Here is an 18593-nt window from a genome sequence, read left to right as displayed (position 1 = left end):
GGCTTACAAATGTTCCTCTTTTCTCCCCGGGATGTCGGTGTCTGCTGAAAAGTGCAAAGACAGCACAAGGACAGCACAAGAATTTTGTCCGCCGACTGCAGAAGTGATGTCATGTAATGGTTAACTTTCCCTGTGTTTTCTATTTTCTGAGCATGCCCAGTCTTGCAAATCTGCGGTCTGTCGGCCGAATTGTGTACTGACAGGCGAACAATCGTCCGTTCTGGTGTCGGCATACAAATATTTTCATGTTTGCACGAAAGACTTTTGTCCGCGGATTGTGCGCAGACATCTGTCGGAGGCACCATACTAACACGCGTACAATCGGCAGATCCTTCGTCCACCGACGTTTGTATGCCGACGATCGGTACGTGTGTACGGGCCTTTACAGCCATAATCCACGTTCTCCACCACTTGTCCCAGGCTCTGCACTTTCATCACCTACCTTATTTTGTGCTTGGCTGCACTGATGATGGACTTTACGGTTCTATTTGGACCAGGCTGAGTTCTTCCCAATTCTTGTTCATGAAAGACTGGCCGTTCAATACTATATCTCACATCACGGTAGACAGGCTCCCTGGTCTGCATGTTTAATCCTTATGTGAATGCACTGAGGATATAATAATCTTCCCAGAAGGTAGTTTTAGGTGTATCCAAGAAGAACCTGCCAAAATACACAGGATCGTTCTCAACGGTATGCCAGTAAACAATGAAATTCTTGTTGTTTTCTATATAAAAGAAATGCATGCAGGAAAAAAAGTTCTGCACCATGCCCAAAACACCTATAGTTATACCCAACAATAAATGCACTTGTCACTTACCTATAATGCATCATGCAGCTCATTAATATATCAACACCTAAGGTGGCAGGCAAGACCAACAGTTTAGGATTCTTCACTGACACCTACAGATTTTGATCTTTAAGCTACGTTCACATGTGGGCGTAGCGGATCGCGGGCAGAATCACCGCGATTCTGCCTGTGATCCGGAAATCATTGCAAATCACGGGACGCCTGCGCGTTGCCCGTGATTTGCAATGGCACCCCAAGCTCTGTGCGATGTTGCCGCGATTTCCGCCTGCCGAATTGCGGTAACATCGCGCAAACAAAATGGCGGGACGCATGACGCCCCAAATCGCGTCCCGCGATTTTGTTTGCGCAATGTTACCGCGATTCGGCAGATGGAAATCGTGGCAACATCGCACAGCGATTGGGGTGCCATTGCAAATCACGGGCAACGCACAGGCGTCCCGCGATTTGCAATGATTTCCGGATCGCAGGCAGAATTGCGGTGATTCTGCCCGCGATCCGCTACGCCCACATGTGAATGTAGCCTTAGGTTTCTTAAACATTGAATAACCCCCTATACCTTTAAAGGGTAACTCCACTTTTGTGGGGAAAAAATAGCCAATAAAGAAAAAAAAACAATATAGCGTATACAATTGCGACACAAATCCTTTTGTAATTGATTGTTATTAAAAATCACCTTTCCTTTTCAATCTGCAGCTGTTGTATTTTCTGAAATTGCAATGCAATATGGCCGCCTGGAGGTGTTCTGTACACAGAATGTATACTGACCACACCCCAGATACATAATTTCCTGCTTGTGTGATTGGCTCACCAATTTTCCCAGAAGTCTGCCTAAGATACAAGTCAGATTTCAGGCATCCCCTGCAACAAAAAATTCATTTTTGGTGAGATACTCCCAATAGGAACATGCAGGGATGCAGGCCCAGCATATTTCCTCATTAGAGCCCTGCAGCTGCCACAGCTGATAGATAATTATGAAACCACTCCCATTTGATCCACTTAGCACAGAGGAACAAACATTGATTTCTTCAGAAAAACAAAAGGTAGGAATCTGCAACAAAGTTTGTTAAAATCCTTGTAATGTACAGAGATCTCCCAGAGGGGAATGTTTTTTTCCCAACAAAAGTGGAGTTATGCTTTAAATCTAAAATCCCAATTACTAAAATCTCACTAAAGTTTTAACCCAGCCTTTAAATCTTTTTACCCCAGAGGAACCCTTTAAATACATTTCAGGTCTTAGGGAACCCCTGCTAAAACCAACTCCTTAGGGGTCTATGGGAAAAATGCCCCTTACATTAGTGGTCAGTGGGAAGAATGCTCCTTACATTGTTGGTCAGTGGGAAAAATGCTCCTTTCATTGGTGGGGAGTGGGAAGAATGCTCCTTACATTGGTGGTCAGTGGGAAGAATGCTCCTTACATTGGTAGTCAGTGGGTAAATGGCACTTACATTGGGGGCTAGTGGGAAGGATGCTTAATTTACAGTGCTGATCAGAATGCCACCATTACAAACAGCTATAAAGATCATCAGTGTTATGCAGCTGGCTCAGCCAAGTGGCATTGGTCATAGAACAGTGTAGATACAACCAAATGGAAGGTCAATCAGCTATAGCTCAAGGAAACCCTAGCAACATCTGGAGGAACCCTGCTGGCAATGGATGCTCTAATGTGTTAATGTAATTCTAAGGGTTTGTCTGTGAAGGTTCACATTGAGCCCCGGTTCACACTTGCAGGGCCGGATTAAGAGCATCATGGGCTTGGTGCTGAGGATTTTGAAGGGCCTTAAGGGCCGTGCCTTGGCATGCACCCAGAGGAGGAAGGGTACAGCCATGCATGCCTAATTCAACATGGGATGCTGTCTCTGAAGCCCATAAACACATCCATGCATCGGCAACTGTCCCTCCTTGTCCGGCCTTCGTGCTGTGTGGGGAGGTTCTGAGGGAGCTGCCTGGGGAAGCGAGCATAGAAGCCAGACTTCTGTGTTTACAAGTGACAGAAGAGCGGTAACAGTGAATATGGCCAACCCGGGGCCTATATAAAGGTAGGGGCCTGGAGCTGCAGCTCCAATAGCCCCTACGTTAATCTGGCCCTGCACACTTGTGCGTGTGCGGGGTTCGCATGTAATGTCGTAGCGCACTGCTCCGACATTACATGCGATCGGCTGTGCGGTGCGAGTTTAGCCATACAGTTTGTATGGCTAAATTCGCACCGCAGCCGCACCAAACACGCACAGGGACCCTTTTTGGCAGCCGCATCAGGATCGGATCGCACAGCGGTTCACACTTGTGCGATCCGATCCTGTGCGCACTGCACGATCGCACTGCGATATGCGATCAAACTGGGGGTGTCGTTAAGATTACATTGACACCCCCAGCGTATCGCATATGGCAGTGTGAACTGCCGGGGGTGCATGTGCGATGCGGGAACAGGCTGCGGATTCGCAGCCTTCCCGCATCGCATAAATGTGAACTGAGGCTTATCCAGGTTATGGTTTATGGTGTATACCGTCAATTGGCCTTGTTCCGTAATGTTGAAGATATTTCGTTGCTCACCCAAGCTACATCTTCAGGTCCAATAAGTGTCAGGCAGATACCTTAGCATGGATGTAAATGCTGTGGTTTTTTTTTTAAACTTGGTCACCCAGCACTGTATAAATCAAGGGCAGGGGAGGGCTGGCAGCCTTAGGCCTAGGGGGCAAGTTCAGTCAAGTGGCCCATTGAATCATCAAATCAGCTCACCATCCATGCCCACCTGGTTTTATAATTGAGATTGATGTTATGAAGTAAGACAAACATGATGCAAGGTGGTAACTTAATTTAATGTTATTAGTGACAAAGGAGGTTTAACAAAAATACATGACATCACGCCAGGCGGGGCCTAGGAAGCTCCTGTCAGGCAGAGTTATCTCTGCCCGACAGGGAAGTGACTGTTAGTATTGTGCCAGCCGGGTGCAGGAGCGTACTCCGCACATTAATACCGCTCCACTGCAGCTCTGCAAATATAACATTGTGTAGTGGCAACCAGCAGCTGTTTACAGTGTCTGGCCCCTACATTAACCTAGCCCTGAGTGCAGCCTTTTTACCCAGCATCAGAGCGGCCCAGGAGGCAATTGCCACCCTGCCCCCCTTCCCAGTCCTCCCCTGATCAAGGGTCCCAACTACAGTTCAAGTTTGAAGAAATCCCCTATAACATCCAACGGGTATGTATATCCTCATGCATTCAACGTCCCAAACCCTTACCAGATTTTCTCACTTATAAAACAAAACTGGGTCCAATAAAGAAACTAAAAAAAGCCACTCCAGGTGAGCGAGTCTCAAGTTAATCCCAAACACACTAGTCAGGTGCTAGCCCAGCTTGCAGGCTGTATAACATAAAGCAAATGATTCCGGAACACTTCCAGTCCTTTTTATTGAAGCTTCCTATGATAAGTGGTTAACAGATGGAGCAGGGGACAAAGAGGTAGACGCGTTTTGCACAAATGTTAGCTCTTAGTAATTACCTATTGGAACTAGTCACCATAATCACCTATATACAGCTCTAAAGTGTCATCATTAGGTTACAGGTGAACTAACCAATTGAAAACCGTAACCGTACGCCCAATTTTTCAGTTTTCTATTTGTTAAAAAAGTTTGAAATACAGTAATCCCCCCGCTACATCGCGGTTCAGTTTTTGCGGTCCCGGTAATTCGCGTTTTTTTTTGTAATGTTATTTTACTATATAAATCATTAAAAATGAAAGATTTTTGTGTTTTTCATAGCTCTTGCTCTGTCTCTTAGTATCTTTTATGTGTTTAAATGAGTTTCTATTGTTTTAAAAGTGTGTTTAAAGACCTTAAAATGCTTTTACACGTACAGTGACAGTAAAAAAATCATGCCTACAATGCATTTTAATAGGGTTTTTCTATTTCGCGGAATTTCACTTTTCGCGGCTGGGTCCGGAATGTAACCCCCCGCAATGGAGGGGGGTTTACTGTATCCAATAAATTTCGTTCCAGTTCATGATTGTGTCCCACTTGTTGTTGATTCTTCACAAAAAATGACAGTTTTATATCTTTATGTTTGAAGCCTGAAATGTGGCAAAAGGTCGCAAAGTTCAAGGGGGCCGAATACTTTTGCAAGGCACTGTATATCTATATATATAGATATATATATATGTGTGTGTGTGTGCTGCAGGAGATTTATTGAGACACAGGAATGAAAAAGTGCGCTAATAGTTTGCAGGAGATGTACTAAAGTAAGGCTGCAAAAAAATCTATTAAAAAAATGGGTCCAATAAAGCTTTTTTGTCCACAAAATCTCGTTTTTTTACTGTCTATCCACATCATCACGTGTATTCCTAAAAAAAAGAAAAAACTCATGTGCAGTATTTTCCAAATAATAAAAAAATAATCACAAATATTGTACTCACATGTGTGTGTGACATCATGCCATCAATCACCAAGTGCCATCTTCACTCCCCTTTGTCCATATTCTTACCAAATCACAAAACGTTTCCATCATGTATCACGTGAACTGATATAGTCTCCTCCCAATCCTGAAATCCTCCTCACGTGTATATTTCCAAGAAATAATCTCAGTAGTGTAATATGTAAACACCAAATATCCAAATCACACTACAATCAATTACAATAAAAAATTGTTCTCACATTGCATTGTGCTCCAGTTGTGCAAAACAAATCACCCCATGGTCACTCTCATGGACATGAACCTTCCCTCACACTCCAAATACCGTACCAAAACGTTCCCCTTATGACACAGGGTGAAATGGTTTTTCTTAAACATCTTCTTATCCTCTTCTTCCGGGACTTCAAATACAATATGCCCCAATAGAAGGTTGAATTTTAGGCATGCAGGAGAAAACAAAAAAGACCAATAGTGCAGAAAATCCCACTAAAACCCCATTTATTTCGCCCGGAATGCTCACATTGGCAGATGAATACAAGTTTCCAAATTCCAAGATGGCAGAATGGGCACTTCCAGTTCCAGCGTTTGCGTCTGATGTCACTTCCTCAAAATGGTGCACACAGACACCAACTCCCTGCAAAAATGTAATGAAATGGGTAAAAGAGGACTTCAGCCTCTGTTCTCCACCCCTCAGATACGTTTCGCCCTTTTTTGGGGCTTAATCGTAGAGGCCACTACAATTAGGCCCCGAAAATGGCAAAATGCGTCAGAGGAGTTCTCTACAGGTGGAGAACAGGAGCTGAAGCCATTTTACCCATCTCATTACATTTCTGCAACAGGGAGTCAATGTCTGTGTGCAGATGGCCACCATTTTGTCGTAGTCTACTGGAGCCGGTGTTCCGTGAAAAAACCATACCCGTGAGAAAACCATACCCTCGTCACTTCCGATTCCGCTACGGAGGGTATGGATTTCTCACGGTAGTTAAACTTGCGGCGGGTACATTAAAACACTTCGGGTGCAACATAAATCATGTCCTCTCCTATCGCTGTAACATCCCTCATCTCCGGTAATAAATATAAAAGCGGATCACGGAGCCGCGATCGCCGTCACATTTACGTCTCATACACCCGCCGCCGCTTTTATATTTATTACCGGAGATGAGGGAAGTTACAGCGATAGGAGAGGAGATGATTTATGTTGCACCCGAAGTGTTTTAATGTACCCGCCGCAAGTATAACATTAGAGACAGTGCCGTGATAATTTCATGCCCACCGAGCATGCGCACTTCTCAAATTCTTTCTTCTTCAATCACGTATCCGGGGCTCTGAGCATGCGCACTACTGCGCTGCTCAGCTGTTTCAGACCGGAAGTGACGAGGGTATGGTTTCTTCACGGGGTATGGTTTTTTAACGTTACACCGGACAAGCCGATTCTATGTCTTGCATCAATCTTTTAACATGCTGATCTGACTGACACAGGTTTGGTGGGGCATTTAGGTGTTACTATTTTCATTGTTTTGGTGTACAGATGATGTCAGATGGCTGACGTGTTTCGTCTGTACACTTTTAGATGTCTCTCATTTGATTCCACCATCCATGCTAAACAGACGATAATTCAGTACACAGATAGAACGGCAGTGTAAAAAGGCAGATTGCCGTGCTGTTAGCAGGGAAGGCATGGATCCTGTGTTCCTGCAAAGCAGGAACATGAATCTTTGCCTTCCCCTACTAAAAGCACCTCCCACACAGTACACAAACACTGGCTAAGCACACCTTTAACCCTTTAATCTCTCCTGATGTTAACCCCTTCCGAGCCAGTGTCATTAGTACAGTGACAGTGCATATTTTTTAGCACTGATCACTGTAATAATGTTACTGGTCCCCAAAAAGTGTCGGTGTCCAAATTGTCCGCCGCAATATTGAAGTCCCGCTATAAGTCGCCGATTGCTGCCATGAATAGTAAAAAATAAATAAAAATATCCCACACTGTTTACACTAAAACACTGACTAGGCACAGATTTAACCCTAGATGTTTAACCCCTTCCCAGCCAGTGTCATTAGTACAGTGACAGTGCATATTTTTAGCAATGATTGCTGTATTAGTGTCACTGGTCAGTCCAGAGTTGTATAAAGTACTCAAAACCCATACTTGAGTAAAAGTACAAGTGCTCGATCAAAAAGTGACTTGAGTAGAAGTGGAAGTGCTCGATCAAAAAGTGACTTGAGTAGAAGTACTAACGTATTCAACATTTTTTGTACTTAAGTATTGCAAGTAGTTTTTTTAAAAATTTTGCTACTCAAGTACTGAAAGTAAAAGTACAAGTACTGTGTTATGTAGTTATTCAAGAAAGAAGTCAAAAGTTTGAACATCATATTGTTTTTTATTATTTCAAATGCAGCTTTTATTTATACATACAGTAGCATTTATTTTCGTATGCGCTGATAATACACATGTTTTGAGCTTCATGAAACCTGCCATCTACTGTTCTGGCAGTGGTAATTTTTATAATAGTAACGAGTAACTATGCAGCACAAAAAAAAATATCGGAGTAGAAGTATTGAAATCATCGAAAAAATGTAGTGAAGTAAAAGTGGAAGTAGGAGAAAAAAATTCTACTCTAGGAAAGTACTTAAGTACAGTAGTGAAGTAGTTCTACTTAGTTACTATACATCACTGCTGGTCACCAAAAGTGTCAAAAGTTTGTTAGTGTCTGAATGTTGACCACAATATCGCAGTCCCGCTAGAAGTCTGTGAGCGCCGCTATAACTAGTAAAAAAATGAATACATACAAATTCCAGTATATATCCCATAGTTTGTAGATGCAAGAACTTTTGCGCAAACCAATGAATATACGTTTATTGGGAATTTTTCTTACCAAAAATATGTAGCAGAATACATATTGGCCTAAATTGATGAACAAATGTGATTTTTTTTTAACATTTTTTTATTGGATATGTTTTATAGCAGAAAGTAAAAAATATTTTTTTTTTTGTTCAAAATTGTCAGTCCTCTTTTGTTTGTAGGGCAAAAAATAAAAAACGCACAGATGATCAAATACCACCAGAAGAATGGTCCATTTGTGGGGAAAGAAAAAAGGACATCAATTTTATTTGGGTACAGCATCCCACGACCGTGCAATTGTCAGTTAAATTAACGCAGTGCCGTAGTGCAAAAAATGACCTGCTCATGAAGGGGGGTAAATCTTCCGAAGGTCAAGTGGTTAAAAGATAGAAAGAGCTCAGGGTGGAAAGGGGAGGTACTTAGGTTGGGCTCCTGTCATTTACAAGGAGAGAACTTCGGGTGGATGAGAAGGTACTTACTATATATATATATATATATACATACAGTATCTCACAAAAGTGAGTACACCCCTCACATTTTTATAAATATTTTATTCTATCTTTTCATGTGACAACACTGAAGAAATGACACTTTGCTACAATGTAAGGTAGTGAGTGTACAGCTTGTATAACAGTGTACATTTGCTGTCCCCTCAAAATAACTCAACACAGCCATTAATGTCTAAACCGCTGGCAACAAAAGTGAGTACACCCCTAAGTAAAAATGTCCAAATTGGGCCCAAAGTGTCAATATTTTGTGTGGCCACCATTATTTTCCAGCACTGTCCTAACCCTCTTGGGCATGGAGTTCACCAGAGCTTCACAGGTTGCTACTGGAGTTCTCTTCCACTCCTCCATGATGACATCACGGAGCTGGTAGATGTTAGAGACCTTGCGCTTCTCCACCTTCTGTTTGAGGATGCCCCACAGATGCTCAATAGACTTTAGGTCTGGAGACATGCTTGGCCAGTCCATCACCTTTACCCTCAGCTTCTTTAGCAAGGCAGTGGTCATCTTGGAGGTGTGTTTGGGATATCTATCATGTTGGAATACATGAGAGGGGATCATGCTCTGCTTCAGTATGTCACAGTACATGTTGGCATTCATGGTTCCCTCAATGAACTGTAGCTCCCCAGTGCCGGCAGCACTCATGCAGCCCCAGACCATGACACTCCCATCACCATGCTTAACTGTAGGCAAGACACACTTGTCTTCGTATTCCTCACCTGGTTGCCACCACACACGCTTGACACCATCTGAACCAAATACATTTATCTTTGTCTCATCAGGCCACAGGACATGGTTCCAGTAATCCATGTCTTTAGTCTGCTTGTCTTCAGCAAACTGTTTGCGGGCTTTCTTGTGCATCATCTTTAGAAGAGGCTTCCTTCTGGGACGACAGCCATGCAGACCAATTTGATGCAGTGTGCGGCGTATGGTCTGAGCACTGACAGACTGACCCCCCATCCCTTCAACCTCTGCAGCAATACTGGCAGCACTCTTACGTCTATTTCCCAAAGATAACCTCTGGATATGACGCTGAGCACGTGCACTCAACTTATTTGGTTGACCATGGCGAGGCCTGTTCTGAGTGGAACCTGTCCTGGTAAACCGCTGTTTGGTCCTGACCACCATACTGTAGATCAGTTTCAGGATCTTGGCAATCTTCTTATAGCCAAGGCCATCTTTATGTGGAGCAACAATTCTTTTTTTCAGATCCCCAGAGAGATCTTTGAGGGTGCCATGCTGAACTTCCATTGACCAGTATGAGAGAGTGAGAGCGATAACACCAAATCTAACACATCTGCTCCCCATTCACACCTGAGACCTTGTAACACTAACGAGTCACATGACACCGGGGAGGGAAAATGGCTAATTGGGCCCAATTTGGACATTTTCACCTAGGGGTGTACTCACTTTTGTTGCCAGCGGTTTAGACATTAATGGCTCTGTGTTGAGTTATTTTGAGGGGACAGCAAATTTACACTGTAAGTGCCCATTCACACTACCGCGACTTGTCAAGCGACTGGTCAGCCTGACAAGTCACGGTCCATGCAGTGCTACGGGAACCGTTCTAATAGGAGCGACTCAAGTCACTCCGACTTAGAAAATAGTTCCTGTACTACTTCGGGGTGACATCGGAGCGACTTGCATTGACATTCATTATATGAAGTCCGTGCAAGTCGCGCCGAAGTCGCGGTGCACGCGACCTCACAGGTCGCCCCCGAAGTCGTGCTGCGGTAGTGTGAACCGGCACTTATACAAGCTGTGCACTCACTACTTTACATTGTAGCAAAGTGTCATTTCTTCAGTGTTGTCAATGAAAAGGTAGAATAAAATATTTACAAAAATGTGAGGGGTGTATTCACTTTTGTGAGATACTATGTGTATATATGTATATATATATATATATATAGTTTTTTTTTTAGTTAAAATATTATTTAAGGTACATAATTCATTCAAGGTCAAGTCATTAAAAAAGGTGAAACCATTTTTTTTTTTAATGGCAATTATTTATATTACATACACACACATATACCTGTGTGTGTGTGTGTGTGTGTATATATATATATATATATATACACACTGTATATTTAAAACTAAATGTCATCCTGTTATGGTTTACATTAAACAGGATTTAATAAATTTCTGGTCATTTATTTTCTGCACAGGTTGCACCGGTTTGTAGATAATGCTTCATTCACTGGGAGGTTTTAGCAATGTGCCAGCTGCTGTCCTCGGGCAATGGGAGATAATGCGATTATTTCTGATAGCCTGTAGCAGGGAGCATTTTTCCCAGATCAGGGCAGACCTGTCTATAGTAAATTTCCACATGTCCCATTCCACCAGGTGCCCCTTGGCATCCTTAGCAGCTGCTATATCACAAAACCCCTTATTACATGACTGTATTTTTCCTAACAAGGATACTGTCTGCATGAAGATTTATGTTCTTCCCCGCGTTTAAACATTTCCTTGTGCAAAGCAGTGATACCGCCCCGGGTTGGTCCGCGCTCGCGCCGCAATCCACAGCCAGGTGTGCAAATAATTTGCCACTGAGGAATATTTTTCAGCTGAACAATGGATGGCGGCACAATCCAGCATTGAAAACACATTTCTTGATTGTATCAAAACAAAATACATACAGGCAACAAATTACTGACGCATTTCATCCTGAATAACGATTACTTATCCAGTGTCCCTAGGAATAAGTACTAGTATTAGTGATCTTTTGTATGAATCCAGTTTTATTACAATAAAGCCGCTTGCTTCCAATGCTGGATTGTGCCGTCTTCTTTTATTTGTGTAGCACCCTTCTAGGTAAATGCTAGAAGAGATAATATCGTTTTTGGATCTTTCTGCTTACCAGAAGGATTGGCAGGTAAATCTTTATTGTTCTCTGCCTACCAGAGAGCAGGATCTGCTAGTGAGGTCTGCTTATGGTTCTCAGATGCAACTCATTCTGTCTGCAGAGTGTTTCACACTGGTCCAATAGGGAGACATGTTGGACAGTGGGAGGAAACCTGACAAATGAGTGCACAGGTGTTTAGTACAGCCCTGGTGATTAGCAGAGGAAAGTGCCTTGGTGCATGCTGGGATACTGTATACATGCCAGGAGCACATGTGCTCGGGGGTCTTTCGTCTGGATTGTGGGGTCCCGGCGGGAGGGGACGGCTGCCTCCTCCTCTGTAGAGGTGCCATGCGGCCTCAGGTAGACGACCTGAGGGCCTAAAGAGAGCTAGAGAGAAACTGAACCCAGAGGTCCTGTGAAGCTGACTGGAAGGGGGAGACACTGAAGGATCTGCAGTACAGTGAGTACAGATCTGTGTCAAGGGGCCTGACCCGAAGGGGGCCACCCCTGCAGCTAGAAGAGTCAGTGGACTGGTGTCAGTAAAGGGAATGCTAGAGAATGTCCTTAAAGAATGTAGATCACCAAGTCTATTGCTGGAGAGGAAGAGCAAGAAGACTTAACCAACAAGTATGGTTCAAGCAGTGCAGCTGCTTCCACAAGCAACCTGGTGAGGCCAAGTGGGAGTTTGATTGATGTCCTTTTTTTCCCCACAAAAAGGAGTTTCTTTTGATCTCCTCTGCGATTTTTATTTTTTGCGCTATAAACAAAAAAACAGCGATAATTTTGAAAAAACAAAAACAATATTTTTTACTTTCTCCTATAAAACATACCCAATTTAAAAAATGTAAAAAATCTCATTTTTTCATCGATTTAGGCTAATATGTATTCCCTTACATACTTCTGGTTTAAAAAATCCCAATACGCGTATATTGTTTGGTTTACGCAAACATGCAGAGTGACCAGTGCCCCCATCCAATGCAGAGTGACCAGTGCCCCCATCAATGCAGAGTGACCAGTGCCCCCATCCAATGCAGAGTGACCAGTGCCCCCATCCAATGCAGTGACCAGTGGCTTCAACAATGCAGAATGACCAGTGCCCCTAACAATGCAGAATGACCAGTGCCCCCAACAAAGCAGAGTGACCAGTGCCCCATCAATGCAGAGTGACCAGTGCCCCATCAATGCAGAGTGACCAGCGCCCCCATCCAATGCAGAGTGACCAGTGCCCTCATCCAATGCAGAGTGATCAGTGCCCCCTTCCAATGCAGAGTGACCAGTGCCCCCATCAATGCAGAGTGACCAGTGCCCCCATCAATGCAGAGTGATCAGTGCCCCCATCAATGCAGAGTGACCAGTGCATGGGGATTAGAGGGCCTCCTGATAACACAAAAAGCAGGGTTCTTCTGCTTACCCGGCGGGGAGACTGTCATACGAAGTCCCGCCTCCTGGACCGGCTCCTATGATAGACATCACCAGTGTGCTGTCTTTTATAGGTAGGAGCCGGTCCAGGAGGCGGGACTTCATAGAACCCTGCCCTGTGTAATCACTAATCCCCATCCCCCCCTTCCCCTCCGGAGGCAGCCCAATAGGCCCTACCTTAAGAAAATATCAGTCATATTGGCCAAGTTTGTGGGCGATAGTGATACTTTCAAAAAAGTGAATATCGGCCTCCGATTATCGGCCAAACCAATAATCGGTCGATCCCTAGTGCTTTTACTAAGTGAAGGCATAGATCCATGTCCCTGTTTTGCAGGAACACAGGGTCAATGCCTTCCCTACTGACAGAACAGCGATCTGCCTTGTTTACCTAGGCAGATCGCCGTTCTGCCTGTGGGCTGAACAATCAGCAGGTATTGGGGGACATAGAGTCCGCGGTACCCACCGCTGGGCTCCTGCTGAGTGTGATCACAGCAGGAGCGAGCCGCAGGCGGTGCGCATGCGTGCCTCAGATTTGGCATTGTGGGATCATGTACTAGGTACGTGATCCAGCTCAGCCCTGCCACTTTGCCGCCGCATATCTTCGGCAAGTGGTTGATTTTCTCCCTTTCTATTTGTTAACTTTGCCAGTGAAAACATTTTATTATACTGTATCTGTTCAAAAAATTCCGGTCACTCTGCCAGAAATTTTGTGAACTGATAACCTTGTGTGCTCTCCGCTTGTGTTTACTGTTATGAGTTACATTGTACCCAGCTGTTTCTGAGTACTACAACCCCCCCCCCCCCCATGGTATGGAGCAGAAGAGAGGGAGTGGGTTTGTCCTATGCCAGTGTGACAACGCTGCTCCTTCATAGATTAGGGTGACCAGACGTCCGTGGTTTCCGGGGACAGTCCCCGGACTGAGGACACTGTCCCCGGACCAAGCCTATCCCCGGTTTTGTCCCCGGATTCAGGACCGGATTAATGTAGACAGGGCATCCCATTCTGGCTGAGAAACAGCCTGGTGGCTCGGATGCCGACGCCCCCTGCTGGACGATCTCACTGCAGCATTTCTGTTGTTCAGTGGAGGAGAGGCAGAGCCAAAAATTGACGGTGTGGAGGGCTGAGACCAGGAGGTGAGTAGATGGGGGAGGGGGGGGGTCTGTTTGTACACTGTAGAGTTGAGTTTGGCCATTGTGGGGGAAGGGCTAAGAGGTGGCTGCAGAGATAATCCGTGAGAGAAGGGTTCAGAGGTGAGCTATCTGGATGTGGGAGCAGAAGCAAACCTCTGAACCCCGCACTCTATGCCTAACACTCTCCTGTATATTATGTAGTCCTGTGCCCAGCACTCTATGTATTATGCAGTCCTGTGTCCAGGGCTCTGTGTATTATGCAGTCCTGTGCCCAGCGCTCTGTGTATTATGTAGTGCTGTGCCCAGCACTCTGTGTATTATGTAGTGCTGTGCCCAGCACTCTGTGTATTATGTAGTGCTGTGCCTAGAGCTCTGTGTATTATGCAGTCCTGTGCCCAGCGCTCTGTGTATTATGCAGTCCTGTACCCAGCGTTATGTGTATTATGCAGTCCTGTACCCAGCATTCTGTGTATTATGTAGTCCTGTACCCAGTGCTCTGTGTATTATGCAGTCCTGTGCCCAGTGCTCTGTGTATTATGCAGTCCTGTACCCAGTGCTCTGTGTATTATGCAGTCCTGTGCCCAGCGCTCTGTGTAATATGCAGTCCTGTGCCCAGCACTCTGTGTATTATGTAGTCCTGTGCCCAGAACTCTGTGTATTATGCAGTCCTGTGCCCAGCGCTCTGTGTATTATACAATCCTGTGCCCAGTGCTCTGTGTATTATGCAATCCTGTGCCCAGCACTCTGGGTATTATGCAGTCCTGTACCCAGAACTCTGTGTATTATGCAATCCTGTGCCCAGCGCTCTGTGTATTATGTAGTCCTGTGCCCAGCGCTCTGTGTATTATGCAGTCTTGTACCCAGCGCTCTGTGTATTATGCAATCCTGTGCCCAGCGCTCTGTGTATTATGTAGTCCTGTACCCAGCGCTCTGTGTATTATGCAGTCTTGTACCCAGCGCTCTGTGTATTATGTAGTCCTGTACCCAGCGCTCTGTGAATTATGTAGTCCTGTACCCAGCGCTCTGTGTATTATGCAGTCCTGTGCCCAGTGCTCTGTGTATTATGCAGTCCTGTACCCAGCGCTCTGTGAATTATGTAGTCCTGTACCCAGCGCTCTGTGTATTATGCAGTCCTGTGCCCAGCGCTGTGTATTATGCAGTTCTGTGCACAGCGCTCTGTGTATTATGTAGTCCTGTACCCAGCGCTCTGTGTATTATGTAGTCCTGTGCCCAGCGCTCTGTGTATTATGCAGTTCTGTGCCCAGTGCTCTGTGTATTATGTAGTCCTGTACCCAGCGCTCTGTGTATTATGCAGTCCTGTACCCAGCGCTCTGTGTATTATGCAGTTCTGTGCCCAGTGCTCTGTGTATTATGTAGTCCTGTACCCAGTGCTCTGTGTATTATGTAGTCCTGTACCCAGCGCTCTGTGTATTATGCAGTTCTGTGCCCAGTGCTCTGTGTATTATGTAGTCCTGTACCCAGTGCTCTGTGTATTATGTAGTCCTGTACCCAGCGCTCTGTGTATTATGCAGTCCTGTGCCATTTGCCAAAAAAAATAAATATATATCCCCTGTTTTCATTTTAAAATTGTGGTGACCTTATCATAGATACAATATAGTGAGTGATCGTGGTCATTTTAGGACAGGAAGTTTGTTACTGGCAGGATCCCCAGGTGGAAAAAAAAGGAAAAAGCCTAAGAAAAGAAAAGGAATGCAGCCACCACATCTAAGGATAAGTAAGCTGCAATATATGACATTTCTATTCTTGGGTTTAGATACGCTCTTTTCTGGGAATGGTTGGGGCCTCAATCACACAAATGTGGTGTTTTACCGCACAATGATTCCCCGTAGGGCCCCATGCACACGGGCAGAATAAATGCTTTTATAGATGTCTGGCGTTTTCTTTCTTTTTATACCTCTAAAAGCAGTTGTAGGTTATCTGCATACATACAATGTATCCTATAAACACAAATGGAGAGAGGAGCGCCCAGGCTCTGCTGCAAAACCTTTTATTCAATAGATAACGATTAGATAAAATCAATACATGAGAACAAAGAGGCCAGTAATCCGTTTAGTTGGCTTTCCTCAGCATGTCTGGGCTCAGGTAAGTACCAAACACAATGGAGGCAGGATCTATGGATCAGCGTGCCGCTGCCGACATGCTGCACACTGACAATTCTCACTCTCAGGAGACTCTTCGGCCGTCCAATAAGCTGGGGTCACCCCCAGAATCACGTGACTTGGAGGGTCCGACATCGTGAGAACCTCACCACCTGCCGGCCCTCCGACATATCACACGTATCACACTGCTTTCATGTTGCCCTCTTTTACTTTTATAATAAAAAATATTACAAAACAAAAGTTTTTTATACAAAAAAAAAAAAAAAGTTTTATTACTCCTTATATAGACAACCTGACACGGGGCCCCATACAGACAACTTGACACAATGCCCCATAGACAACCTGACATGGGGCCCCATACAGACAACCTAACACAGGGCCTTATACAGACAACCTGACACGTGGGGCCTTATTAAGACAACCTAACATGGTGCCCCATACAGACAACCTAACACAGGGCCTTATACAGATAACCTGACACAGGGCCCCATACAGACAACCTGACATGGGGCTCCATACAGACAACCTGACACGGGGCCTTATCAAGACAACCTGACAAGGGGCCCCATACAGACAACCTGACATGGAGCCATATATAGACAACCTGACACGGGGCCTTGTATAGACAACCTAACATCGGGCCTCATACAGACAACCTGACATCGGGCCCCATACGGACAACCTGACACAAGGCCTTATATAGACAACCTGACACAAGGCCTTATATAGACAACCTGACACAGGGCCGCATACAGACAACCTGACACAAGGCCTTATATAGACAACCTAACACGGCCCCATAAAGACAACCTGACACGGGGGCCCATACAGACAACCTGACACAGGGCCTTACATAGACAACCTGACACGGGGCCCCATACAGACAACTTAACATGGAGCCATATATAGACAACCTGACATGGGGTCTTATACAGACAACCTGACATGGGACCCCATACAGACAACCTGACACGGAGCCTTATACAGACAACCTGACACGGGGCCCCCTACAGACAACCTGACACAGGGCCCCATACAGACAACGTAACACAGGGCCTTATATAGACAACTGATCCTGTATGGATCTCTCTGCAGTAGCTGAAAGCCAACGGGAGGGGGAGGAGAAGAAGCCGGCTTTCAGCTGCTGCAGAGAGATCCATACAGGTGTAGGGGAAAGCCCAAAACTCATGGGTTTCAATAACATTTTGACTGTTGAAGCCAGATTGAAAAATATATTTATTTTACAAACATGTTGGTAGAAAGACATGTTTGGAGAGCAATTCAGTCACATTACATTGTGTTGGTTAAAAACAATTGCTCTATCTGGCTAAGGACTTGTAATACAATTTATAAGGGTGGGACCCATCTATCTAAAGTTTCTTTGAAGTCACATCTTGATTGAAATACGGAATAGTTGTTCACATAGGCGTGTCACTTCCAGTAGTTTGGCTCCTTGAAGGAACAGGTCTTCAAAAGCCTAGGTAGCAATCTATACAGCTGGAGGTGTAAATGGCTTTTGAACACAACAGTTGTTATACAATATGACTTCTCACATATTCATCCAATATATCTGCTTAATCATAAATAAATGTTTGATAAATAAAACGGCTCTTCCATCTTCCCCTTCACATGGGATTGGTTCCAGCAATTACCCCCATGCCTCCCTTGCCCACATCTGATTTACCCCTACTGCCTGGGCTCCCCTGTTGGCCCGGGCCCCGTACAAGAGGACTGGTGGTACCCCCTTATCCATGGCCCTGCAGATAGGTACACTATCTAAATAAGTGATCTTCTCTTGTGATCAGCCCGAATATTTCTGCTCATTAGTTATCCTTATTGTTAGTGTTTTTTTGGCTGGCCCAGGACCTCCTCTTCTTCCAATGTGGCCCAGAAAGGTCAAAAGGTTGGACTGTCCTGCATTAAGTTCTATCGGCCACCACATATTGCGAGGCGTTGGATTGCCTCGTATTGTGCTGCACTGGGAAAAAAATACAACCTGCTGTACTTTTTTTTTCACCACACACCACCACAACTAGTGTGAACCAGCCAGGTAGGAGACAAGACATTATGCATTGTCTTACGGTGAAACTGCGATGGTAAGTCACTTGAAGTAGTCCTATCACACCTGATATGAATACGTAGACCCTTAGATTGCAAGGTTGGGCACCTGAGCATAGCAGGAACTCGCGTTTTCGTTTGCGGGGTTTTTTTGCTCGTCGCAACAAGGACACCCCATTCATTTAAATGGGCTGCTCTGCGCCAACAAACACCCCAAAAAAGCGCCAAAACCTTTTTTGGAGTGGAGGGTGGCCTGTTCTTTTCACCGTTTTGGCACATTTGTAGCATGTTTGCCGCATAGGAAACCTGTGCCCGCTACCCACTCTCGAGGTGGTATTAACAATTAAAGTGACGTTAAAGGAGAAGTACAGTCAAAGCTCTTTTGGCTGTACTTCTCCTATGGATCACAGAAGTGCAGTTCGTTCTGCACTCCTGTGACCCGTTTCTAGCAGACAGCGGGCGTCAGG

At 44.9% G+C, this 18593-nt stretch overlaps 1 protein-coding gene across 1 annotated transcript in view; it reads right to left on the bottom strand.

Moving 5' to 3' along the window:
• Positions 1 to 585, bottom strand: part of LOC309561757 (solute carrier family 26 member 6-like) — a gene marked incomplete at its 5' end in the record, with an annotated part of 51876 nt that extends 51291 nt beyond the window's left edge. The window contains one exon of the mRNA XM_082265768.1: positions 443 to 585. Within this exon, the coding sequence (XP_082121894.1) occupies positions 443 to 585 (143 nt within the window). The remainder of the gene's footprint in view (positions 1 to 442) is intronic.
• Between the last annotated feature and the right edge of the window lie 18008 nt (positions 586 to 18593).

Source organism: Pelophylax lessonae (genome assembly GCF_965119305.1).
Source record: "Pelophylax lessonae genome assembly, chromosome: 8".
NCBI classification, from domain to species: Eukaryota; Metazoa; Chordata; class Amphibia; order Anura; family Ranidae; genus Pelophylax; species Pelophylax lessonae.
The sequence above is the reverse complement of the archived record's forward strand: the minus strand, read 5'-3'. Positions and strand labels throughout refer to the sequence as shown.